This window comes from Colletotrichum fructicola (assembly GCF_000319635.2).
Source record: "Colletotrichum fructicola Nara gc5 chromosome Unknown KSG_Nara_v1_contig01, whole genome shotgun sequence".
Classification (NCBI taxonomy): domain Eukaryota; kingdom Fungi; phylum Ascomycota; class Sordariomycetes; order Glomerellales; family Glomerellaceae; genus Colletotrichum; species Colletotrichum fructicola.
In genome coordinates this window covers 7,386,695-7,411,942 of record NW_027094051.1, presented here as the reverse complement: position 1 = coordinate 7,411,942, position 25,248 = coordinate 7,386,695, and the positions used below count along the sequence as shown (strand labels likewise).

The 25,248-nt window shown below is 51.9% G+C and overlaps 8 protein-coding genes across 8 annotated transcripts; 4 read left to right on the top strand and 4 right to left on the bottom strand.

Moving 5' to 3' along the window:
* Positions 1-523: 523 nt before the first annotated feature.
* On the top strand, positions 524-2,605 carry CHS8-1 (Chitin synthase 8; the record flags this gene model as incomplete). Its single annotated transcript, XM_032029159.1, has 3 exons — positions 524-703; positions 751-2,328; positions 2,381-2,605. 3 exons carry the CDS (start codon positions 524-526, stop codon positions 2,603-2,605), a joined length of 1,983 nt encoding a protein of 660 aa, XP_031891641.1.
* Positions 2,606-7,839: 5,234 nt separating this feature from the next.
* CGGC5_v002103 (putative peptidoglycan-N-acetylglucosamine deacetylase) lies at positions 7,840-9,498 on the top strand (the record flags this gene model as incomplete). The annotated part of the gene is made up of 6 exons (XM_032029158.1): positions 7,840-8,114; positions 8,175-8,412; positions 8,466-8,561; positions 8,612-8,760; positions 8,810-9,401; positions 9,484-9,498. 6 exons carry the CDS (start codon positions 7,840-7,842, stop codon positions 9,496-9,498), a joined length of 1,365 nt encoding a protein of 454 aa, XP_031891227.1.
* A 1,061-nt stretch (positions 9,499-10,559) lies between these two features.
* CGGC5_v002102 (Choline transport protein) lies at positions 10,560-12,618 on the top strand (the record flags this gene model as incomplete). Its single annotated transcript, XM_032029157.1, has 9 exons — positions 10,560-10,786; positions 10,856-11,047; positions 11,099-11,313; positions 11,372-11,613; positions 11,665-11,695; positions 11,748-12,058; positions 12,112-12,380; positions 12,460-12,498; positions 12,549-12,618. 9 exons carry the CDS (start codon positions 10,560-10,562, stop codon positions 12,616-12,618), a joined length of 1,596 nt encoding a protein of 531 aa, XP_031891228.1.
* Positions 12,619-12,694: 76 nt separating this feature from the next.
* qutD-13 (putative quinate permease) lies at positions 12,695-13,890 on the bottom strand (the record flags this gene model as incomplete). The annotated part of the gene is made up of 2 exons (XM_032029156.1): positions 12,695-13,372; positions 13,426-13,890. 2 exons carry the CDS (start codon positions 13,888-13,890, stop codon positions 12,695-12,697), a joined length of 1,143 nt encoding a protein of 380 aa, XP_031891229.1.
* A 1,709-nt stretch (positions 13,891-15,599) lies between these two features.
* tesB (Acyl-CoA thioesterase 2) lies at positions 15,600-16,568 on the bottom strand (the record flags this gene model as incomplete). Its single annotated transcript, XM_032029155.1, has 1 exon — positions 15,600-16,568. One exon carries the CDS (start codon positions 16,566-16,568, stop codon positions 15,600-15,602), a length of 969 nt encoding a protein of 322 aa, XP_031891230.1.
* A 2,931-nt stretch (positions 16,569-19,499) lies between these two features.
* On the bottom strand, positions 19,500-19,961 carry CGGC5_v002099 (uncharacterized protein; the record flags this gene model as incomplete). Its single annotated transcript, XM_032029153.1, has 1 exon — positions 19,500-19,961. One exon carries the CDS (start codon positions 19,959-19,961, stop codon positions 19,500-19,502), a length of 462 nt encoding a protein of 153 aa, XP_031891224.1.
* Positions 19,962-21,216: 1,255 nt separating this feature from the next.
* Positions 21,217-21,690, top strand: CGGC5_v002098 (uncharacterized protein; the record flags this gene model as incomplete). Its single annotated transcript, XM_032029152.1, has 3 exons — positions 21,217-21,391; positions 21,442-21,514; positions 21,567-21,690. 3 exons carry the CDS (start codon positions 21,217-21,219, stop codon positions 21,688-21,690), a joined length of 372 nt encoding a protein of 123 aa, XP_031891225.1.
* A 624-nt stretch (positions 21,691-22,314) lies between these two features.
* On the bottom strand, positions 22,315-23,828 carry mtr-14 (N amino acid transport system protein; the record flags this gene model as incomplete). Its single annotated transcript, XM_032029151.1, has 2 exons — positions 22,315-22,371; positions 22,425-23,828. 2 exons carry the CDS (start codon positions 23,826-23,828, stop codon positions 22,315-22,317), a joined length of 1,461 nt encoding a protein of 486 aa, XP_031891226.1.
* Between the last annotated feature and the right edge of the window lie 1,420 nt (positions 23,829-25,248).

Here is a 25,248-nt window from a genome sequence, read left to right as displayed (position 1 = left end):
GTCAGGTCAAGCAAGTTGCTGGCTCCGAGAGAGACCCTGCGCGGTCCATGCCCACCCCCGGACCGCGAATTAGCTGGATGCTACCACACACTCTACCTGAGCCTGAGTAGAGCGTTGATTCCGAGAAATCAGACAGCTGGTCGGGTCAACCGCCTCGTGAGGCTAACCCAAGTTGAGGAAGTCCAGGTCCGCCGTGCTGATGCTACCCTCTTTTACCCCATGCTGGCCCTCTTTTATTTTTTCCCATCTCCTGCCATCCCATCCGTAGGCATATAGATTCCCCCTCCACTTCTCACCCTTCACTCTCTTCCTCTCTTCGGCAGGAAGTTTGTCTGTTGCCTCCGGCAGTCACCACATTCGTTTTGTTGTTGGCCCCAGCCAGGATCTTGATTAGATCCCTGACTCCCCCAGTCGTCTGTCGTTCCTCGTTCTATACTTGATAGTCAACCGCTATCGTCGTTCTCGAGGCCTTCGTTTGGATCACCACGTCTCTTCAACTCCATCCGTATACCCAGTCAACATCATGACGCGGGCAGCTCCCTCTCCTCCTCTTCCCCCGCCGGCTCCGCCTGCCATGGCAGAGGCAAGCCGGCCTCCCCTGGCTCCCTCTGCCCACTCTGGATCATCAACACCGGCTCGCAGCCACCGTAGTCTGTCCATTCCGAGGCCGTTCAACCCCTCAAGAATCCAGTCTCAGGGCTCTGTAAGTCGCAATGGCTTCACCTTGTATGAGCAAAGCTGACTGTTTAGTCCGTCGTGGGCTTCACCACTGATGATCTTCCCTTCGGCCAACGTACACCCGGCTCCAATGGCCATCGCTCATGGCAGTCTCGCGGCGGCGAGTCTGCGGCATCCTTCGTATCATCCGTCCAGCAAGAGGAGGCCAAGCTCAGATGGGACTCAGATGCAGAGCTCAAGGTGGTTTCGAAGTCTCTGCTGAGATTCCAGAAGTGGTGCCTTCTTATCGGTCTCCTCTGCATCAATGCCGCGCTCATTTACATCTCGTTCACCTATCATGTCGCCCACTACTTCTTCATCGTTTTGCTCAGCTCCAACACGGTCCTCCAATTCATCATGATCGTCTTCATTGTCGGCCACCTCCTCTTCAAGACCATCTTCTGGTGCTTCCGCCGCAAAGAAAAGGTCCCGGAGACCCCGGAACGCATGGTCATGCTTCTGCCATGCTACAACGAAACGTACGAAGAGCTCACTCGCTCGCTCGACTCCCTGGTAGCGCAGAAGAATATTGACGAGCACCCGCGCATGATTTTCATCGTTGTCGACGGCAACGTCAAGGGCCCTGGTATGGAGAAGACCACCCAAGAGTACCTCCTGCAGGACATCCTCGAGCCCGGCCCAACGCGCTTCTTTGAGAACGGATACCGCGCTCGCGATGGTCTCTTCATGCCCACCAAGATTCAGACCGGTTACTACAAGGGACTGCCCTACCTTTTTGTTGGTAAGCGGTACAACCAGGGCAAGCGCGACAGCTTGTGCTTTGCCCGTTCGTTCCTGTACCATTTCCACAAGCGCTCCGTCAACGTCATGACCATGTTCAACAACGACCTCTTCGAGCATGTCGGCAACGCCTTCGTCGTCCAGGGCCTGGAAAACATTGAGTACCTCGTGGGAATGGATGCTGATACCGTATTTGATGAATACTGCATCTGGGAGATGTTGAGGGAGATCCGCAAGAACCCCAAACTTGTAGGTGTCTGTGGCCACGTCTGTGTTGACTATGACGGCAAGAACTGGGGCCTCTGGTCGCTGTACCAGTCCGTCGAGTACTCCCAAACTCAAGGTCTCCGCCGCATGTTCCAGTCGCGCATCACCGGCAAGGTCAACTGTCTTCCTGGATGCTGTCAGCTTATCAAGATTGACGAGGCTACCTTTGGTGATGAGGTCCTTCGCCAGCGCTTCGGATACTGCCCTAAGCCCAACGACCTCATGACCCAGCACATCATGGGCAACTACTCGGAAGACTCCATCCACGCCAGTATCATCTTCTCCCTGTTCCCCCAGCGCCAGACCGCCCAGGCTCTTCGCGCCAAGGCCTTCACCATTGTGCCTCAGAACTGGAATGTCTTCCTGTCTCAGCGCAAGCGTTGGGCCCTGGGATCCATCTCCAACGAGTTCGTCATGATCTTCCGCCCTGGTATCATCCCCATCGAGCGTCTCCAGTCGATCATCGCCGTCTGCACCTGGTTCATCACCCCATTCATCATGGCCGCCGTCATCGCCCTGATCATCATCCTCATCCGCCGTGGTGACGAGCTCGTCCGTGATCCAGTATTCATGGCGCTTTTCTCTCTGCTGCTCCTTCGATACGTAAGTTCCCTCGCCCACTCTTCGATGTGATTCATGGCTGACAATGTCGCAGATCTACTCCTTCTGCATCGGTTTCTGGCTGCCAAGAAACATGCTCGAGCGCATGCAGTATTTCGTCGGGTACTTCTTCCACCTTTGCACCTCACCCTTCCTCAACATGATCATCCTCGGCTACTCCCTCGTCTACTCGGACGACTTCAAGTGGGGCAAGACTCGCGAGGTCATCAAGGGCGACGACGAAAAGACGGACGCCGAGGGCGGTCGCGGCACCCATTAAATGCGCATTACGTCTCGATAATCAGCGACAGATGCGGCGGCATCATGAGCTGGCTTCAGCTGACCATGCCGCCGCCCGGTGGAGCCTGGGGCCCGGGTCGCTGCCGAATCACGGCCTTCCCCAATCCCATCCATCCCATCGGGACAAGCCTCTGCCGCCTCGTCACTTCTCGCTCATTTCTTTTTACTTGTCGAAATCATTCATGTGGCGTTTTTGCGACTGTTTAGTAGGGCTGAAAATGGGGACATTAGACTCGTCAACGCGACGACTGGGAGGGTGAGACATGGCTTGCGATTGGAGGATTCGGGCGAGCCGCACGACCAAGGGAGAGGAAAAAAGTTGATATCAGATATATCCAGGTAATGGCAGTACACGGGCTACCTGTGGAAGGAGAAACACATTTCATCACCATCGACCACCGACAGCATCATCACATACGGCTTGGAGAGCTCGTACATAGCGGAGGACTCTTGTACAGACGGACGGAAACGAAGGGCGATGGCGGGGCTGCGCTCTGGCAGGGCCCTGTGTCTTCTTCGATTCCTTCCTGCTTTTGATTCTGTCTTCATATTTCGACTTGTCTTGTCGGATCTTCATTCTTATTTTCGATCATTTGTTTTCTTTCATTCTTAATGTAATGTTTAGGTCTGGTGGCTCCATGAATGACTTATGAGGCATAGATACCTTTCTCAAGTATCACGTACGAAATCCAAAATCATACAGACGGTTGACCCATTTTCATGCTTTCAATTGCCTTGCTGTGCATGTCTGTTATTGTGAGATGGTTTATTTGCACCGTTGTCACGACGGCGGGGAATGCGGTGGTTGGTCTCCGCGAAGACAGCGCTGCGACACATGTGTGGCACGCCTTGAATCTCCGCCATGCCGATAGTTCTATCCTGTCGCAACCTTCCATCCCGCTGCTATCGCGAACAATAAGAAACGGCAAAATTGTTTCCAGGGACAAATTTGGAGATTCCTTTCCAAGGTACGTCGCACTCGAACTAATAGCTGGACCCAGACTAACTTGTTTAGCCGGTGGCACCATCAGCCCAAATGAAGCTATTACGCGTCCCGTCAACGTCTTTTTTGAGCGTGCTTTTGCAACCCGACCCTGCGGTCCCAGCTAAAGTAGTTCGTCGCATCGCATCTAGCACGGAGCTAAGAAAAGGAAGCTATGCCTCCGTGCCCTCGTCGAAACCTTGCCGTCGTGGACCCGTCAACCGTAGTTGTACGTCCGTGATGTGGGAGGAGACAGATCCCGTCAAGCCCTACCGTTTTTCGCAAGATCAGCGCCATCTGAACTAACTAGCTCCCGCCCCGAAGGCTGAAAATCGAAACAACTTAGTGCGGCGAAGGCGTGATGGGCCCCCGAAAAGATCATCGTCAACACAGACTCATTTCCACGCCCAGCTTGGCAGGTCTGCCGGCGCTAGAATCAGGTACCCGACTGATGGTCGTCCGCCGGCGTCTTTTCGCATCGTACACCATCCACCGTGTGGTGAGGCTCAGGTGAGTTGGAATGAGCGAGAACATCTCACTCTCTCACATTAGAACCCACGTGGTTGTGTCAGCGACGGTGAGTCGCGGCAAAGACCAAGCGTTTCATCACAGATCTGGGTCGAGAACTTCAACGGTGGGTGTCTTGGCTAATCGCACATTTCAAAGCCCACATGTGTAGGGATGGAATTGGGCTCCAGCGGAGCGCGTCTCAACCTTGAACAGCTTTGAGTGAGGTCCACCTGGGGAAGTGATCCGGACAAGGCCCCATCACTCCCGCCCTCCGCCTGCAACTCATCCTCGACCGGAATGTCGATCTCTCCATGTCACGAAAAAAACACCCACAAAAGCTCCATCAGGGAGTGGAGGAAAAGACGCGGGAAGAGCACAGAGCAGCTCACGCACTACGCGCTTAGGCACCCGTCCAGTGGCATTCTTTCGGATGTCTTCATCCTCGCCATTCTGGCGCGATGTCTCGACTGCCTTCATTTGCAAGTCCACTCATCCGCAGGAAGTGCTAAATTGGTTTATTCCCGGATATATTCGTTCAAGTCTGACAAGCCTCCAGGCAATTGGCCCAAGACCGCGCTCCGCAAGAAAAAGAAGTCTTCATCGTTTTTACCCCTCATCTCATCGTATTCCAGCCACCAATCTACTCAGCGACCGGTACGATGTCTCACACATGACAGGGCTTGTCATTGTCTTGGGGGAAAAAAAGACTTCTGGTATCACAACACACACGACATGGGATATGAATAACCGCTATGAGACAAAAGGGCTAGGCCACATGCCTCCGCAGCTGCCAGCGCGCAATATTATGCACTCAGACCCCTCATACTGCCAGCCATCGTCATATCATACCATCTCAGCTCCTTGGCATCAGCCTCGACGTCGAACAAAAGGTCGCCGGGCGATGATGCCGGCAACATGAAGTGAAAAGTTTTCTTTCGATTTTCTCACTGTTGCTAACCACATATGCAACCCCGGTCCCTTCATTCTCCCTTTTGTGCGAATGTGCAACCGAATGCGGTGAGCTGCACCCTGCGCGAGCTGCTGCGCCGTGATGCAGCATACGCAGAGGGCGTACTCAACCCAGAGGCAACATGCGCGGGTTGCAGCGAGTTACAGCACAGCGACGGGACTTGTGCGAAGCGAGCCAACCCTATCCCAGGCCGACGAGCGGGTACCGAGCCCGGAGTTAAGGTTCTTGTTTCTTTCTGTAAGAGGCAATTCACGGGGGTAAACTGCCACCTCGTCGAGTTTCGTGATCCGGTGAAGGCGTGATGGAATCGTCCATTTCAGGTGCTGTTACCATTCTGGTAGCAACGACCGCGACGGCAACGTGGGAAAAGGGATTGCGAACCCAGACTGGTCTCAGAGAGCAGCCTCCCTTGCAACGGCTGGCGGTTGGCCAGTGTCTCAAGTCTGGGCAAGCCCGTGTCTGCACGAAACTGGGGCATCCTTTTGGAAGGACGAGCCAGAATGGTGGCCGACGTTGCTGTCAATCGAGCATCGGGGGGTTCCTTTGCCGACATGATGGGAGGCTAACTGAAGGGAGCCAGCCGGCAAAGGGCTCTGCAATCCCACCGTAAGCGTCACATCACAGGAACCACAACCAGGACAAGAGGAACACAAAAACAAGGACTCGGGCTCAGAGACACAGCCGCGCGCGAGCAACTCGTCCACGTTTCGTCGTAACAGTCACAATCCAACGTGAAGCTGACTGCCAAGCAAGCGCCAGAAAGCTTCGAGTAAGGCAAGCTTCCCTCGCCAGACACAGTGAGCCGATGGCGAGGAGCCCCTGGGCCGGGTCATCTTTTCGGCAGACATGGCCTGAAAAACAGCAGCAAAAGTGCTGGAAAGATGCGATCTGACGCCTGAAGATGCCATACAGCGGCCCTGGAAACAAACACACACCGAGCGCTGCCAAGCCAATACTTCGGCAGGTCAGGGGCGCTCGTGGGACGTGGCAGGCGCGGAGCGAGTAGCTTGACCTTCGGTAGAGCATGTTAAGGGGGTGAGCTGACCATGGACCCGGGGCGGGAGGCAATAATCGGGGGAATAGCCTCCAAAAGGGGTTCCGGGGTGTTTCCTCGATTGATGCATGCTGTTTATGCACTTTCTCTTATGAGAAAAAGAGCCTGGCTCGGACCCGCCCCACAAATTATCGCCCTGCCCCGCTCTCCGCCCCCGGCTCGCTGCTTCACTGCTGCACAGCACTTTTCAAGTCTCCGTCTCACTCACCCATCCATCGTCCCTCTCACCTCGTCTTCCTCCCACGCCTGTTTCCTCACTAATCCAAGTGCAGAAAAACGAGTGCATCTCATCATCCACAGCCCATCCTGGCCCCATCTCACCTACATGAGAAAAAGCTGGAGACATCACAGCGAGGCCCCTCTTCAATATAGCCCAGGCTGCTGTGCGTCAACAACAGCCGGGCAACAGGACAATATGCAAGCAGCTCCATCAAAGGAATCAAAGGCCATCATACCATTGTTGTTGTCCACAGCATTTACTCGGCTGATCTGCAAGGCACGTTACTATGCTGTACGCGGGCTCGGCATCAGCACCAACGCCCAGCCTTGTCGCCCCAATAACCATCCTCGTTTTCTCATATTGGTCTTTTTTTGCTTTTGACGCACTCCTCGATCGATTTGGACGCTCTTCAAGACTCCACAACGGCTGACCTGCCTGTCTTCGGATCCACGTCGGCTTACGTCCAGTCAGCCTGTGCTCGATGAAGGCTCTCTTGGCTTGCCTTGGTACCTCAAACGACGGCTCTCTGTACACCATCTCTTGTGTTAGGCACACAATAAGGTCATGTATGGATTCAATATTGCCTGCGCCGCCTCCAATTACACATCTCACAGGTAGTCAGGCACCAGAGTGCTAAGATTGGTGGCCGTAGTCGGCACATCCACCACTCACTCACAGGACGTTCCTGACATCTTCAAGCCATGTCAGAACTGTCTTCTCAGATGCCCAGTGGCGTCCTGAATCACCGCCAGTTCTGCTCGTGACAGCCACCAGTGACCCGTGACATTCGGGGATTTGCTCAGCTACTTGCGCTAGAACCATCCCCATATCTTATTCACGTTGCAGGCTCCTTGCTTTTCTCTTGTTCGCCCTCGTATTATCAGATGGAGGTGACTAAAATAGTCACTTGCCGGCAGAGGGCCCCGACCAACGGGGAGCCGCCGCCGCCTCGAAGCACCCATGTCTCATTGGAAGTTCGCTCCACGGTACAGGCATCTACCGCCATGCGGGGATGACCAGCAATGTACACACGCATAGAGAACGTCGCGTTTCTCTCCGGGAGAGACCTGCTCGCTGTAATTACTCCCCCCTCCGAGCTGGAGCCAAGCACGCTGCGGCCGATCTCTCACGCCGCCTGCGTAGGGTCGCATTTTCAGCCGAGAGACTACCTACATGCCCAAGGTAGCTTGCTCACCCGATCAGATGAACATGCCCTTCCGTTATAAAACACACTTTCCGGCCCCGAGCCGTCTGGTCCGCTTTGCTATTCTTCCGGTCCACGGTGTAATTAGTTGCCAAAAGCAGTGTTTTCGGTAGATTCACCTCCTGCTTTTGTGTACATTGTCCCATTTGGCTTGGCCCTGTTCTTCACTGAATTCTGCCTTGCCATAGTCCATTCGTTCAGCGCTGTCGTGTGTGTCCACGGGGACAAATCATTCGTTACCAACCCAAGGTTGTACTTCCCGCATACTTTCACGATGCATTTCACCACCCTCGCTTTCGCGGCTGGTCTCGGCTTAGCCGCTGCACACGGCGCCGATTCTGGCGACAGGCTTCCCGTGCCCCAGATCATGACTGGGAGACGCGCCATGCAGGACTTCACCGCGGCCCGTCGCCAGATCCAGCGCCGCGCTGCGAAACCTGAACTGGCGCCAGCGGCCTCGGAGCTGGAGGCGCGTCAGTCCGTGGGCCGCTGCGGCCCGGACTACGACAACCAGGTCTGCGACGATGGATACTGCTGTTCCAGCGCAGGGTAAGTCATGTCTCTCTGCCCCAGATGTTTTCAAGACTTGGATATTGAAACGTATGGCAGATGGTGCGGTCAAGGGTATCTCTACTGCTCTGCGCCGTCGTGCATGATTGAGTACGGCCCGGCATGCGATGCCAACATCCGCCCAGACGGGCCGGACACGACCAACGTCGCTCGCACTAAGGTTGGCCCGGTGCCTTACGGCGAGGCCATCTATCACTGCGAGCAGTACGGCGACATTGCTTTGAGTTTTGATGACGGCCCTTACATCTACACCGAGGATCTTTTGGACAAGCTGAAGGTACGTCTTTGTCAGGCAGGTAGCGACGAATGAGTGTGGCTGATCCTGTGTAGGCGTACAATGCCAAGGCTACCTTCTACATCACCGGCAACAACCTCGGCAAGGGCAAGATCAACGACCCGACCACCAACTGGCCTGCTCTGATCAGAGTATGTGAATTCGTCCCATAAATCTGGAATCGAAAACTGACTTTTGCCAGCGCATGATCGCCGAGGGCCACCAGGTTGCTAGCCACACTTGGTCTCACCAGAGACTCACCACCATCAGCGCAGAGAAGTTCCGCAACCAGATGATCTACAACGAGATCGCTTTTGCCGACCTGCTGGGTTACTTCCCGACTTACATGAGGTATGCTACAACGTGCTCTCCGCAATGAAGACCTGGCTGACATCTATAGACCCCCTTACTCCGCCTGTGACGCTACTTGCGAAGGCTACTTGGATGACCTCGGCTACCACATCACCTACTTCAACCTGGACACTGAGGGCTACCTCCACGACAGCCCAGAGCTCATCCAGGACTCCAAGGACATCTGGGACGACAACGTCGAAGGCAAGGACCCCGCTAACACCAAGTGGCTGCAAATCGAGCACGACCCTGTCTACCAGTCCGTCTACAACCTGACAGACCACATGCTCGAGTCCCTTTTCCGCAACGGCTTCAAGTCCGTCACTGTCGGAGAGTGCCTCGGCGACCCCCAGGAGAACTGGTACCGCTCCGTCGGCGATGCCCCGCCCAGCTCCGGCACGACCACTACCCGCGCCACTGCCACCACCCTCACCACCTCCGTCGCTTCTCCCACAGGAACCCTCACGCCTTCCACAGACGGCCGCTGCGGCCCCAACTTCGGCTTCACGACCTGCGTCAACGAGCCCGGCGCCACGTGCTGTTCCTCCGCCGGCTGGTGCGGCAACACCGCCGACCACTGCGGCGCGTCCTGCCAGCCCCTCTACGGCACCTGTGCCATTTCGGGCGCGTCAACTTCGATTGTACGTGTGAGCTCTGCGCCGCCGTCGTCATCGACGCCTGCGAGCTCATCTACACCCGTCAGCTCGGCTAACGGGCCTTCAGGTACTCCGCCGGTGAGCACCAACGGCCGCTGTGGTTCGACCCAGGGCGGTACAACTTGTATCAAGGAGCCTGGTGCCACGTGCTGTAGTCAGTATGGTTGGTGTGGAAGCACTACCGACCACTGCGGCACAGGGTGCCAGCCTGCCTTTGGCACATGCAACTGAGTAATTTAGTTGCACGACATGATGTGTGCTTGATTGATCTCATGACTTCTTCTTCTTCTATCCCCTCATTTTGATGAGATGTGGACTACTTTTAGTGTGTAATGTCTTAATGGAACACAAGTTCTTGTGTTCCGGCTTATGAAGGAGTTCAGGGTATGGTCGGTGGTTGTAAAAAGGGCTTAATTGACTACAGTGATGAAGTAGACTGTGGTATATGAAAGGCATTGTGATACATTCTATAAAGATGACGACGCAGAAAATCGTGTCACTTGACCATTGAAAATACACTGACTTTCACTGTGCATGATGGACGTGATGAACAGATTCTCGCAGCCGCAACATCTCCGAACTCAGCTCACATCGCAAGTCCTTTCCTCCTTCGAATACCTTACGCCGAGTACGGCCTTTTTTCAACACACGGGCCTTGCAGCATTTTGTGAGGAAACCGTGAACACAGGCTGGTCCCGCGACGTGCGAATGATCATTCACGGCTTTCGGCTTCCAATAATTCACGCGGCCGAGGGAGTTGGCCGACTGCTGCTAGCCGATTGCTGCGCCCGGAGTGGGGCCGCACCGGCCGTTCCCGGGTCGGTCTTCTTCAAGGACTTGATATCCGGCCGCCAGCTGTCGTTCCGAGGCTGCTGGATTTCATTTCCTCAAAAGTTTGACTGAGGGTTGATAAGGTATCCGATTGTCTCAGTGAGCAAGAGCGAAAAAGATGCTTATCGCTGCTAGGATGACTGCTGTAGGTCACGGGCTATTAGCGAGTGTTACTAGCGTTGCGGGGAGCGGATCCTTGAGTCAGGCCGACATCGCCGACACAAAACCCAGTCTCAACCACCTCCCTCAGTCGTCCAACGCTGCATCTAGGTAGCCCGTGCCTGTAAGCTTCGGTCAGAACGACTGGCTGCGATGAAACCGGGCTCAAGATTGAGACCTGGCCAGGGTGCTGAGGGACGAGTGACAGTACCTAGCGCATCAGCCCGACCTCCGATTGAAGATATCGATGGCCAGCCCAACTACGATGATGCGGAATTGGAGGCATCTGGATACCATCGAGAGATGCCGAGGCAGTTCTCTACATTTTCTCTGTTGGCTTTGTCCTATGCTGTAATATGTACATGGAATGGTTTCGCCAGGTTAGCATCTCAAATCTCAGGTTCTCCAGACATCCTACAGTAACGTAACTGACTGGTTGTCTTGTGCAGTGCCATCGGTAATGGTATTAAGCAGGGATCGTCTTCTGGCAGCATATTCATGCTCTTTCCTGCGGCTTTATTCATTGGTATTATATCATTGGGGATGGCTGAGTTGACTTCTGCATTCCCCGTCGCCGGCGGGCAATACTACTGGGCCTTTATCCTGTCTCCCCCGAAATGGGGACCATTCATTTCGTACAGGTAAGTCAGTACGTTCTGAAATGCATGAACTATTACTAACTCGCCTGAAAGCACTGCCGTAATAAGTGTGCTGGGCATTTGGCTTGGAGGCGCAAGTACATGTAACTCCATCTCTGGCATGGTCCTATCCATCGTGCAGTTTATGAATCCCGACTACATCATCGACCCATGGCACAAGTATCTTGTCTACGTGGCTATCATGGTACTTGGAGCCACTATCAACATTGTTGGAGCCCGAAAACTACCGGCTTTGACTGGCTTCATCTGTACGTCTACAAGATTCCCTTGGAGACGTTGAAGCTCTCGACTAACTGCCGAGGAAAGTCGTATTTTCCATGGCAACCCTAGTAGTAACAACTATTACAATGCTCCTCTGCAGCTACCCCAACTACAACTCAGCCAGGTGGGTATTTACGGACAACACGATATCCAGCGGATGGGAAAGTCACTCTCTCGCATGGGTGCTTTGCTTCGTCAATAATCTCTATGGGTTCCTCGGAACGGATGCCGGTGTCCACATGACAGAGGAAATCCCGAATCCCACTGTTACTGCCCCCAAAGTGATCGTGGGTATTCTCGCAATTCCCTCCACGCGAGAGTGTGCTAACAGGACTCAGATCTACCCAGTAATAATCGGACTGGCAACAGGTAGTGTTTGAGCCCTTCGGCCACGATACTTCTCGCACTAATTGAATGCCAGTTTTTCCGTTTGCATGCACTTGCATGTTCGTCATCAAGGATATTGATGAGATTCTGAATGCACCTAGTGGACTCCCCCTGATCCAGCTGTACTATCAAGCAACAGGGAGTCGAGTCATAACCGTACTTCTCATGGTCGCCTTCGCAATATGCTTCTTTGCTTGCGTGGTCGCAATCATAACGGGGTCGTCCCGAGCACTGTGGTCTGCTGCACGCGACGAATGCTTTCCGCGATCCGATTTGTGGAAGCAGATAAGTCCAAGATTCGGAATGCCTCTCAACGCTGTCATAATACAGGCGGCATTTTCCATCGTAAGAGTCATTCATTTTGCGCCAGAGCGATACCAAAACTAAGGAGTTACTAGGTCTATGGATTGGTGTTCGTTGGGTCAGAGACGGCATTTGAGCTCATGGTGAGCGCTTCTATCATCTTTCTGGTCGGATCCTACGTCATCCCACAGGCCATTCTCCTATTCGTGGATCGTGACGAGCTTCTCCCTGAGCGACCATTCAGCTTGGGACGATTTGGCTACGCTGTCAACTTCATATCGACAATCTGGACCGTGTTGCTGGTAGTTGCCTGCTGTCTTCCCACCGAATATCCAATAACACCTTACAACATGAATTACAACAGGTCGGTGACTATTTCTGCACAGGAAGAAGCAAAGGCAGTCAATAATTCTTGGTGGAGCCTTATAGCTGATGATTTACAGCATTGTGGCATCGGTGTTGTTCTTCTTGACTTGGTTAGGGTGGGTTTTTTCGAGAAAGGGTGTCTTCCGTGGGCCAAGCATCGACAAAGCTACGCTCGCGTCAACGAGACGAAGGCATTTGCGCGCGTCTACAGTAGATGTGCACACCCCGTTGCTTGAGACACAATGACGCCGCAGGTTTCATGTTGATGAAAGCGAACTGGGGAGATAGTGTGTTGCTCATTCCGTTCTTGATCTAGTCTCTTTCAAGATGGGCCACTGCCTCCTTTTCAACCGAGACTCGCCTACCGATTCGCTCCTCCTCACTCTTTCCAGATGCTGCTTGTCGCATCTTGTGCATGGGTCGCTGGAAAATGGCATCCATTTCATCCAAACTCAAACCACTCGTTTCAGGAATGAAGAACAGCGTGTAGATGAAGGCAAGGATGCACCATCCGACAAAGAACAAAAACGCACCCCAAATGTCCATACTACTCAGGATGCTCGGCGTTGCTTTTGTGATGGCGAAGTAGAACAACCAGTGAAATCCTTGCGACAGCGCACCGCCAAACGATCTAATACGATTAGGCCAAAGCTCCGCACCGAACAGGTATGGTAAAGTGTAGAGTCCCACAGCCCATCCCAGAGCGTGGATGTAGATGATGCCAATGGCAGCGTCAGATGCCCCTTTCGGCACAGAGTCCGGGTCTTTGGTAAAGTACTTCAGATAGCCACTGAGGTAGGCGTGACAAGCAGCCTGAATTGTGATGCCGATCATGAGAGACTTTCGTCTGCCGAGGACATCGACGAAGACAAGGGAGGCGACAAGACAACAAATCATCTTCGCGACGGCGTATAAGCCTGAAGAGTAGACTTTGGCACCAGCACCCTGAACTCCAATGTAACCGAAGATCGTTGGAAGATAGTTGGTAACCTGAAGGTGCCAATCAGCAAACGGGGTCGGCCAGTCAAGATCAGGTTTCTTACCGAGTTGGCGCCGGAAAATTGGGCAAGGATATAGGCAACGATAGTCAACTGCACCCGGCGGAGATTCGACCGTACCATAAAAGTCTCTTTCATAATAGACAAATACCCCTGATCCCCTGACTGCTGGTTCTCATCATCCAAGTGGGTTTCGATCAAGGCATACTCCTCCTCCAAATATGGGTGATCAGCTGGTAAACCACGGAGCCTCACCAGAGCGTCAAGGGCATCCTTCTGCTTTCCCTGAATGGCGAGCCACCTCGGCGACTCAACTGAAAAGAATGACAAGCCGATAGCGATTGCGGGAACAAAGGTCTGAACGAACCAGGGAATCTGGTACTGAAGGCTGTGCTCCGATGAAATGTTGGTGCTGCAGCCAAACACTGTAAAAATGCCCAGTGCCTGGCCTCCCAGCATGCAGACATTGAACCATAAAGTCATCAGACCTCGAATGCTCTTTGGGGCCATTTCAGCGATGGACATTGGGCCCACGACCGTGCAAGCACCAACTCCCAGTCCGGCAATGATGCGTCCGACGTAAAGGACGCCATGATTTCCGTAAGAAAAGCAAGATATCAAAGACCCGGCAGCATAAATTGTCTGATAGAGGCGCATCGACCAAAGACGTCCAATCTTGTCGTTGAGAAAGAAGGACAGAAATGCTCCGATGCCTGCACCGATGTTGACGAACGAGACGAGGTTAGAAATCGTTGTCTTGCTATTCGAGCCTTCAAGGTGATAAGCGTGTTTGAATGATTCGAGCTCGGTGATTGAAGCAGCAGCTCCTTCGTCCCATCCTATCAAAGATATGGCTAGTTAGCAAAAGACTTCAAAGCTTGAAACTAGGTCGTGGTGAAATACAACCTTTCGGGCAGCCCCCTAGCGCAAATGCAGCAACTGTGACAAACAGATGCCAGTTAAAAATTCCGGGAGGCAATGATTTTACGCCATAAACATATTTCGCGAGGGACGACTTTTTGAGAGCGTCCATTGTAACGTAACGGCTGGCAACTGGATAGCAAATATCCTGAACGCTCGAAATGGCTACAGCAATTCAACCAACCCGGAGGAGGCTATTATAATACGGCATGCCATTTACTTGCCAAGCCCTCGTACCCCAATTTCCCCAGATTCACGGACTCAGACTACCCCGCATGCAATATCAGTCCCCAGGTTTGGCTTTCGGGGCAGCGCCGATGGCATGATGCCCCGCAGGCTGCGTCGGTTCTTACCGATGGTCGTGGTTTTGACAAAGCAGCTCGAGTCATTGAGTCTCAAGATGCCTTTATGGTGAAGCATGACTTAGAATTGCTGTGGCCTCATGCTATCATGCTTGGAATATTTCACTCGGATGGACGGCAATACTTTCGGTACAGCTCCGACATGCTTACATATGTAGTCCGCCATGCTGGCCGGCTGCCGCCGATGACAGCACGAGAAACGCAGGCAAGTTCATGACGAACGCAGATGAACCTGTCGACCCGTTGAACGAAACATCGTACGATAGTAGTTTGGATATTCCCCGCCGTTCCAGGCGGAGGCTAGCAGCTAAGATTCGTACTGTAATTCGCAAAGAATGCAACTAGCGATGTCCAATTGGCACGACCATACAGCCGGCAATATGTCTGCTCATTAAGTTTCAACCAAGAATAGGGAAGTAAAGAACGAAATCGCTAATGTGTAAGATGACTGGATCAGGACCACACGTCGAACGCAATCCCCATGTACGTCATTTGGTTGATTCGATTAATCTGTCACTTTCCGGGAACACGGAACAACGGCACAAGGGTCTACTTATCACATATTAGTGTGAGAGTTGAGAGAGTAGACCGAATGTTCTTTCGGAATTATCCGATGCAATGCGAAACTTCCAGGAGTAAGGCTAGCAACACGAACTGAAAGCGTTGTCTAGTGCAAGCCTCACCTTCCTAAGATGAATGAAAGTTCAAGCATGAGCAAGGGTCTTCAAAGCGAAGAAATCATGATTCGGGTTCTACTTATGAAATGTACATCTATAAAAACATACGGAGCCCTGGATCTAGAGAGACATGGGCGTTCAGAGGTCTATGTTACTCTCTAAACAAGCCAACCCACGTAACCTTCGGTGGGCTCTCTGTTGACTAAAAGCCCATTCCGCGAATGCACAGGTCTAGTACTGGCAGTTAAACTGGAAATCTCTAAAGAGAGGCCGTGGCCGCCTTCTTCAAAGGCCTCATGATGGACTGCTGGGTCATATTTGCGACCATGTTCCCATCTTGATCCCAAAGTCTGGCTTCGGTGTAGGTCCTCCCATCGCGTCCTGTGATGGTTTTCAATTCTCTGAGATGCCACTTGTCCAAATCTATCTCGCCAGTGAAGAATCTGAGCGCGAAGTCAAGACTAGAGCACGCTGCAGCGTCATCTAGGAACATGTGGTTGTGTGTGAGAGGGATGAAAGACAGCGCCCCGTCTAGGACGAAGCCTAGGCCGGCGAACCGGTCTTGAAGGCGCTCCATTGGATGGCGAGACCGAAGCCAATCGGCCGTGGTCTTGGAAGTCAGAGGAAGGTCATCTTGGGGTGTTTTGGCTTTCTTGGCCACGCCGTGGAGATTGTTGGGGGCAACGCCCTCAGGCGTCATGCGACTTTCGAGAAAGCGGGCGTTCAGACCGAAAGTAACGAGGTACAGCTTGCCCAGCTTCTCCGATACAACGCCCTCCTTGACCAGCTTTTCCGCTGCCTCAGTCGGGAGAAGACCCTTTTCTGGCGGAGAATATGACCTCGATGGCGGTGCTGAGTACAACAATAGCGAAGCCTGCTCTTTCACCTGAAAATCCGCCAGCATGATCATGCACAGTCGCGACTCTCCATTATCTTGGTCCTGGCTGATCTCAATGAGTCTTGTTGCGAAGGTTCTGGTGTCGCGAACTCTGCGAACAGTACTTTTCAGCTTCCGATCCGTCAAGGCTGGACCAAGATAGTTGCCGGTGACTGAATAGAGAAGGTACTTGGGTTCAACCGTGTGGCATGCTGATGAGATGCCGAACCCGATGGTGCACCCTCCGTAGGCAATGTTTTGCGCATTGCCCATGCGTCCAGGGTTAATGCGGCTGGCGAACCTGTCTGAACCGAGGTCGTCCGCGGCGACTTGCTCTTGCAAGGTGGCCATGGTGGAGTAGGTTCGTTGACACGTTGGGGACCTGAAGTGATGATTTCAATGATGACACCCTTCACCGAATTTAGAGTGTAGCTGATCGGACGAGCCCAAAAGCTGGTTAATGTATCGTTTCTTGATGATCAGTAATCGTTCTTGTTTGGCGGGGAGCTTCAGTGTGATTTCGGTGAGTTGGCCAGAAGGGGGTAAGACAAACAGCAAACAGCCGAGGTTGGGCGCTTGAACGCTAGAGCACCGATGGTATGCGCACAAATGTGGGGCAACCCAAGCGCTATGGATCATCAATTGTTTGCTTCGCAACACTAACTGACCAGCGGAGCGAAGCTTGAGGAGACAGTTTCTTGAGATTGCTATATCTTGGCGAGTTAAAGCTCCATAGACGTACGATCCGAAGACAGAATTTTGACGCGAGCGACTCACTCGTGTTTTCAACGAAGACTGGACGAGCACCCAAGAGCAGATACTTCGGCACGATGGGGGTCTAAAAATAGACGTACTATTAATCCTAAAGCGGCGGTATGTCACTCTTCCCACCATGTAAACAACCACCGGCATGTCTCCAGCGTAACAACACAACATCTACATTGAGAGATTTCTGGGTGATCCTATGAAGTCCTGGTGGAAATGAGAGAGCGTACATTTACTTCCGGAAGATTCATCTCACAGAACTGGGAACAGCGATACATCACCGAAAATTACACATGAATATCTATTGGACTGAAGTGCTCGGTCTTATGTTCTAGTCTGACGGGGGACCCTAGATAGATTGACAAGAGATGAAGTTTTTTGCGACAGAGAACTGAGAAGTTTCATTCTGCGTTGGAGTAAAATAATGACGAGAACGCGGATACTCAGTCAGCCTTGCGTTTGGGTCGCCAAGAACTTATTCTGCGCCTCGAAAACAGTCTGAGGCGTGCGTCCAACCAAATCCTCATATATTTCAGGGTCTGTCGCACCCTCAAGACCAAACAAAAGGCACTGACTTTGTTCATCCAGATCAAGAGCTTTGCGCAAAGCCTTGTCAGAACTGCAGTTCAAAAGAAGCCCCATGCTCGCAGCTGACGATTCCCCACAAACCACAGGGACATCTCCTTCGCATCCCTCCGCTAGATATATCATCCCATCAACCGCGGTTGAGTCAGAGACTGAGACAAAGTCGCTAGTAAGCCACTGAAGAACTTTCCATGCTGCCGGAGACGGGCCTCGGCAAGCCAAGCCAGCCATGAGAGTGCGCAGGCTGCCACAGGACTGGCGCATTTCTCCCGCCTTGGCACTTTGCAACAAACAGTCTGCCTGGTTTGGCTCGATAACAACGAAACGTGGAATCTGAACAGAGTGATCCAGGTTTTGAAGCTCCTGAAAGTGCTTGTAAAGACCCATAAAGATCGCTGCCGCGATGCTACCCACGCCACCGCAAACAAAGACATGGGTAATGTCCCCTGCACGGGGCAACGTTTGAAGCGTCTCCTCAACCACGACCATGTAGGCATTCATGACAGTCTTCGGAATGATCTCATCGAAGTCAGACCACGAGGTACTGCTGACGAAATGCCAACCGTTCATGTGGGCATCCTCCCTTGCCTGACGAACCGACTCATCGTACTCTCCATCAACTCGAATGACCAACGCTCCAAGATCTGTCATCGCATGGGCACGACTTTGGCTCACATGGCTGTGGATGTAGTTCACACATCGACAGCCGAATATCTTGGCACCGTAAGCGAGTCCTCGGCCCTGATTGCCATCCGTCGCGACACATACAGTCACGTTCCGAGTGAACGCGCCATATTTGCCGCTGCGCAACTCTGTGGACGACGGCCTAACTCCAGTCTGGCGGAGAACTTCATCTGCAAGGATGGAGAAAACAGCGTATGGTGCACCCAAGGCTTTGAAAGAGCCTAGAGATTCACCGAATCGCTTACTCTCATCTTTGACAAAGATATTGCCAAGTCCCAACGTGTTGGCAGCATTAGGTAAAGCTCGTAACGGTTGACATGTGTATTCTGGCCAAGATTGTATCTCGTTAACTGCAGCCTTCCAGCAACCAAGATTTTGAACACAAACGGCAGCGGCTGATGCTGTTGACTTGATGAGGCGCCGATCGCTGAGATGGTGGGAGTGACTGATCGTCATAATGAGCAATAGAGTTGATGATAATGATCCGGAAGACTGAATTGGCAAGGGAATATCGTGTATGGTTTTCGGTTACAGGAGCTATGGAAAACAATTATTGGTACTTATAAGTTATAACCTCATGAATCGGCGTCCGAGTCCCTCGCCGGTTATATAGGTTTTTGGGGGCCTTTCTATGACAAACAACCTCTGGAAAGTCCGAGAGTATCGGATACTCAAGACAATCGGACGGAGATTTGTTGAAGTGCCGAGCCAGTCGAAGCATATAGAGACGGCAAAATATCGCCAGGCCGAGTGTTCCCCGCAAGTTGTACACAGGAGAACTTACCATAGCTAAGCAGCATGACCGCTTGAATAAATCGTAATCAATTCTTGCACATTTTGTACCAAGATAAGCAAAGTTCAGTTGAATTTCGCAGTATGGATAGAGGTTTTTCGGCTCTTGGTGTCGGCGCCGACATCAGAGACCTAGCTCGTGACTCGAACGTTCCAACGGCGAACTTGCCTCTTTGCCGAGACGACTTCTTGCCGGCAAATTCACATCTTGCCGCATCTTTAGAAACACTTGTGCGGTCTTTAAGTTGTAGAAAACCAAGTAAGTACATTAAGTTATATTGTAAGAGAAGCAGAATATGATATTGAATGGTGGCATTCGGGAAGGAGTATCCATGCTCTTGTCGTAAGGTACTGGTGAGATACTCCCTCAAAGCTTAGGTGACGTCCCAAGACATGAACCTGTATAAACAGACACACGAGTCGCGTGTGTCTCGCGGCAGACCCAGCATTCCCCCTTTAAAACGCTCTGCATTCAACCAGCCCCTTCTCATAGCTTCCGTAGACGGTTCCGTCGCAAGCAAGAAAGCCCATAGCAGCAAGTGCAGACGCGGCACCTCCGCTGAGAGCGCCAACGCCAAGAGCGGCAACTCCACAGCCCATGACCTCAAAAATTGCGGTCTGCACAAGTGCGTCCATGCACTTGTTACACTCGGTGGCAGGCTGCTTGGAGCACTGGCGCTCCTGAGCCTCACGGAGTCGGCGTCCACGAATTTTGCCGACCGAAGATGAGCGAGCCGAGTTGAGAATGCTCTCGGCTTCAATCAAGTTCTGAGTTTCCATTGCTCCGGCGACTTGTCGATATTCAATTTCGTGAACTCTGCGTTCATGGAAGCTGTTGCCGTTAACAGCAGGATCAATAGCTGCTATGGTAGACAGGAGGCTGCTGAGAAGCACGGCGGTGATGGTGGTGAACTTCATGTTGATGAGATTATTGTTTGGTTAAGTTAAGACTCTCACTGGTGACTTTGTAGGTATCTGAGAGCTTGAGAAAGATATAGGAAGGCCAGAAGAGCTGATGAAATTCTTTGGGATGATGAGCTGGATGAAAATCGGCACAGTTGATGGAAAATATCCGTGATATTTATGGAATTCAAGCTGCAAATGTCTTGAGAATCTCCAACACCTGATCTGTCGGCCTAACATTGATCCTAGTCTGACCTGTTCGTCTGGCCCCCGTCTTCGATGATTGCTTCGAAATTGTTTTCTCTATTACAGTTTCTTCGCAAAACCAGTTCAAGCAAGAATCTGCGTATGTTGCGAAACCGAGCTGCGTCACGATCAAAGAACGCACTCATCATTTACGATTAGCTTGAGGTACGCCTCGTGCTGTGAACTTGGCAAACCCCTTGGCACTTGGCCTTCTCTACCTTGAGGTCGTTCGAATACAATATCCCGGGTTCCAAAGCCCGAGGCGGTATCAAAGAGGACGGGTCCGAGAACGAAGAGCCAATTTACGGGCCGTGGGGCACAGATCGACAGCCATCCCGAGAAAGCCGGAGATGTCAAACCCGCCCGGAGCATTGCCCAACCGGGATTAATTTATGGCGATCAACGTTAATGTGGTTTAGTGTATGACAGCGAGTCACGATGCCTCCGTCCCCTGTGAAGTTTACTCTTGGCCTAAATACTAATCGAGCTGACATGTAGCGACGAACACCCTTATGTCAGCTCAATCAGTATCGTCAGATGGGTCTAGATTGTCTGAAGACTTGCCATATTGAGAGGCTGATGTATAGCCGCCAAGCCATCAATGCCCAGCCTCAACTATTTACCATGTCTTTCGTCGTGACTCGTGATCTTCAGCTTCGTTTAGGATTTTGTAATCTTGGTGATCAATAATCAGGCAAAAAAAGACAATGAGGTCAGACCTATGAGGCCTCGTATTGCGGACGATCAAGGTGGACTGCGCCTTCGCGAAAGCGAGTGAGATGGCGATTGAAGAAGTCCTTTGAAGCATCCATGACTATGCGAATGTGCATTTGGCGCTCAAACCTATAAAAGACGGGCTTCCACGACCATGGAAAGTCTTCTTTTTATTCTCATCAGCATCACGCTTCAGTGTCTTCCACTATCATAGCAATCTTTAGCTCACTCAGCTCCCCCAACCATTGCATCAAAAGTTTCAAGATCCTCGCCTCTTCTGCCACTTAAATTTCCAAAAGAAACCGCCAAAATGTTCTCCAAGACCATCATCGCTGTTCTTCTTGCCTCCTCCGCTGTGTTCGCAGCTCCCGTCGAGACTTCGACAAAGGAGGTCGAGGAGAGACAGATCAACCAGAGTGTTACTCTTTGTAGCGACAAGGGCATGGCTGACTGCGACACGGTCAACTTCAACTTTGGCTTCTGCGGTTTGTTTTACATCTATCCTTCAAGAGAGCTCCCAACTAACATCCTACAGTCTCTCCTATCGGAAGACTGAACGATAAGGTCAGCTCGCTGGATGCCCATGGTTACAACTGCATCTTCTACAAGTAAGTAATTAGCAACAGGCAGCTGTAGATAATCATAACTAACACATGAAAGTGACACCGGATGCCGCACCGGTGGCGGCCAGATTGCCACCACTGGCAAGGTTGACGACATTCGTAGCCACCCTTCTTTCAGCACCATGAATGACGATGTTTCCTCTTTCTTGTGCAACATTTAAGACATTTCCTTACTGTATCGTCCACACTTTTCAATAATGCGCCAGCATTACGAATCGTTGGAGGTGAGCTGCTACGGACGGTCATAGAGATGGAGGTTTGCTCCAGTGCAGAGGAGCTAGGGAGCTGTGAGACAACTCGTCATGTAATTACATTAGAAATTTACTTGTGTTATTTCTATTGATTTTTTACCTATCTATTACAAATGTTCTTTAGTGTGGCTAGAGCACTAATACTGTAGTCGTTCATCCTCCATCTCACCATCGCCATTTGCATTATGCTCACAACTGACGTACAGAAAGACATCATAAATGTGTTGTTCTATTCAGCGATCAAAAATCGTAGTGAACTTGAAATACGGCACCAACTGGCGTATCCCACATTTCCATTCTAAAGCCATCAAAGCATGTCTTTGAGGCAATCTTTAATTCAGGGAATATCACTGTCAGTTGAACAGTACATGACTAAGCATCCTGAAAATTCGTCCAAATGCATGTTCACAGTATATCAAGGCCAGGCTTGTGGAGAGTTCGTAATCATCATGGCTTTAGCCAAGGGTATCTTAGGTCTTTGACGTCCCGTGAGACTTCTAATAATTATGTACAACTACAATTCTTAGTTACAGCCTAAGAAGATCTGCAAGCAAAAGGCTTGTGAGCAGAGCCAGTCGTCGTCTCATCAATCTAGACGTCGTTAGCATGCCTTTTGAGAAACTTAAAATATCGCGTTGACTTACAATATCCACGATGGTCGAGTAGGTACCAGCGACCAGGGTGACAGCACCGATAATGAAAGCGAGGATGCTTCCAGCGCTGATGAGAATATTCTCACGGGAGTACCACTTGCCCTTGCAGAGCAGTGCGAACCACATGATAGCCGGGATGTAGAATGAGAACCCGGAGACGAAGAGAGCAGAAGCCAGAGAGAGCAGGTCGGAAAAGATGGGAATAGCCTCGGCAATCACCCAAGCGATGATAGTGAAGATGACCACAAGGATAATCCAGCTAGCCCAGCCCATGGGGGTGTTGATGTAGCGCAAGTGAGAGTTCTTGTACATACGGCCGTGAAGATATCGGAGGGCAACAGTCGAGTTAATCGAGCCGGAGATGAAGATGACCGGGATAGCGACACCAAAAGCAATTTTGGAAATAAGGGGTCCAGCAGAGAGTAGCGCTGGAGATTGCACGGAAGGTCCGATAAAAGCGTAGCATAGAGCGCCAGTCAAGGTATAGATACCGATCTGAATGAATCCAGACGCCCAGATGGACTTCATATAGTCGGTCGGCGTATGCATCTCGTCCATAAAGGAAAATTGGCCGATCGCGAAACTGAAAGCAAAGATGATGTTGCTCACTGCGACGAAGGCCTCTGAGAAGGAAATCCCCTCCTTAGGCCAGGCGGACCACTCGACACCGGAAAGGCCGCCTGCGGAGTTGCTGGCCTGAATACCAGTAGCGATAACGGTAATACCAATAGCCGCCAGGATGGACACGAAGTCAATATATCCCAGGATAGCGACCTCAGTGAACGACGGGGGAATGGCGAGAATGAGAAGGATGATAGCTGAAACTGCGGAGAAGACGATGGAGCAGACATGGCCACCGTTGATGTCAACCAGCGCGATGCTTCCAGTCAAAGCGTGAGAACCAACAACCATGACAAGCTCAAGAACAAGAGCAGCACCAAAAAGCTCGTATCCAATACGTCCGAAGCGGCCGAAAAGAAGTCTTCCAGCATCCGCGTAGTTGGCGATGTACGGGTGAGCCAGCTTGACCTGGCCGACGAGATAACTAGTGAAAATCGAGATCATGCCAAGGGTGATGGTGAGGAAAACACCCGGAAACATTCCGAGAGTATGATAGGCCGAAGGCAGACTAAGGGCACCGAGGGCAACGGCCTCAACGATGGTGACGATGGCGAGGCGCTTCCAGCCCAGACGATGGAAGTGAGCGCTACCCTCGGCGGCAATCTTCTTGAGGCGGTCGTTGTTCAGTTCATCGCTGGTTTCGCCGAGCATGGTCTGGTCGTTCATCTCGGGCCAAGGGTTGCGCGGCTGAACTTGCTCGGCATCAACCTTGTCGTTCTTGGTGTCCTTGCTGTTGGGACCGGTAGCGGTCGCGGTGGTAATAGCGTCCGTCATTATGGGAGGAGTTGAGCCGTTGCAGTCACTGCCGACACTTTGGGAAGTTTGGCGAAGGCTGGACTCAAGAGGGAAGTCAAGAGAGGAGGAAAGAAGAGAGGGTAAGACCACTGGAGGAGCGAGAACCCGGGCGGTCAACTGGGCGCGAACGGTCTGACGTTTGCTGTCTTTTAAACGATGATCAAGAGGCGCGAGTCAAGATTTTGGGATCCACATGGGCGATGACCGACCGGCGGTATCCTTGGCCGGAGAGGTTGTCGTCAGTCGCATGGCCGGTAACAGTCGGGTCTTCCTCCACAGAACGATCTCGCCCCATGGGCGCCCAGAGATAAGAGATAACCCCTACAACACGGGGAATGCATCTTGGAGTAAAAAGATCTAATTGTTTTGTGTCACTATACAAGAAATACCCCGTAAAGACTGAATTGCGAATGCGCTGAATGGTCGTTCTTCGGCCTGAATCTCGCGGTTACCTGGGGGCGTGTTGCGGAGGGCGCCATCACCATGTTTTGATGTCGTAAAAGAAGCTTTCCATGGCATGTTTGAGCCGCGCTAGAAGGCCCGCTCGGCGGTTCCTCTTGGCACTTTACTGTATTCAGAAACACAAGCGAGGAGCTTTTAGGTAAAGAATGGAGCTGCTGCGGCTCCATTTGAGATTCAGATGGATGCAAGAATTTTCCACTCTGCAAAGCCGAGCAAAAACCGCCGCTAGCCACTGTCAACGAAAGGCGTCGCCCATCAAAACTTTTACGTCCAGGCGGACCAAGCGGAGACCCATTACGTGCACGAAACGTGGTCATTGGAGGGACAAGCCGGCAGGCAGGTCTTGGTCCCAGGCTGTGCCTGATTTGCTGTGGGCTTTCATTGAATTACTAGTTGAATCGATGACCAACTGATGAACATGCTCAATCTCTCCCCAGAAGCCAGAGATTAGATGAAAGCTATCCGTGGTTCAAAGGCGCGCTTACAGTTCCCGTGGCAATTTGCGTCTTTAGACCCTTAAATGCACCTCGCCAGGGGTCAATGCGAACTGTGCAGGGTTTTGCTAGCTAAAATCATAGCGTGGAATTTTCTCCGATCTGAATCCTGCAACTCGGGCGAAGAGGGGCGACCTCGGTGTGGATCTCCCGGCATTTGACGGAACACCGGTTCGTGCTTCGGCTTTCGCGAGGTTCCAGATCTTCAATGATTGTGGCGGAAACACCTGACCTATCTGACTTTGCAAATACGTGTACAAATCATGGGCCTCTACAACCATCTGCGCCCCCAAACCCATGTTCAAATACACAATCGATTGAAAGGACAATAAGAGCATGATAACCAAGGCATGGATGAGAAGATCGCACCTAACATCGCACAGACAGGATCTCTCAGTGCCGGCTCTTTCAATCCCCACCTAGATGTATCCTGCCTTTGCATG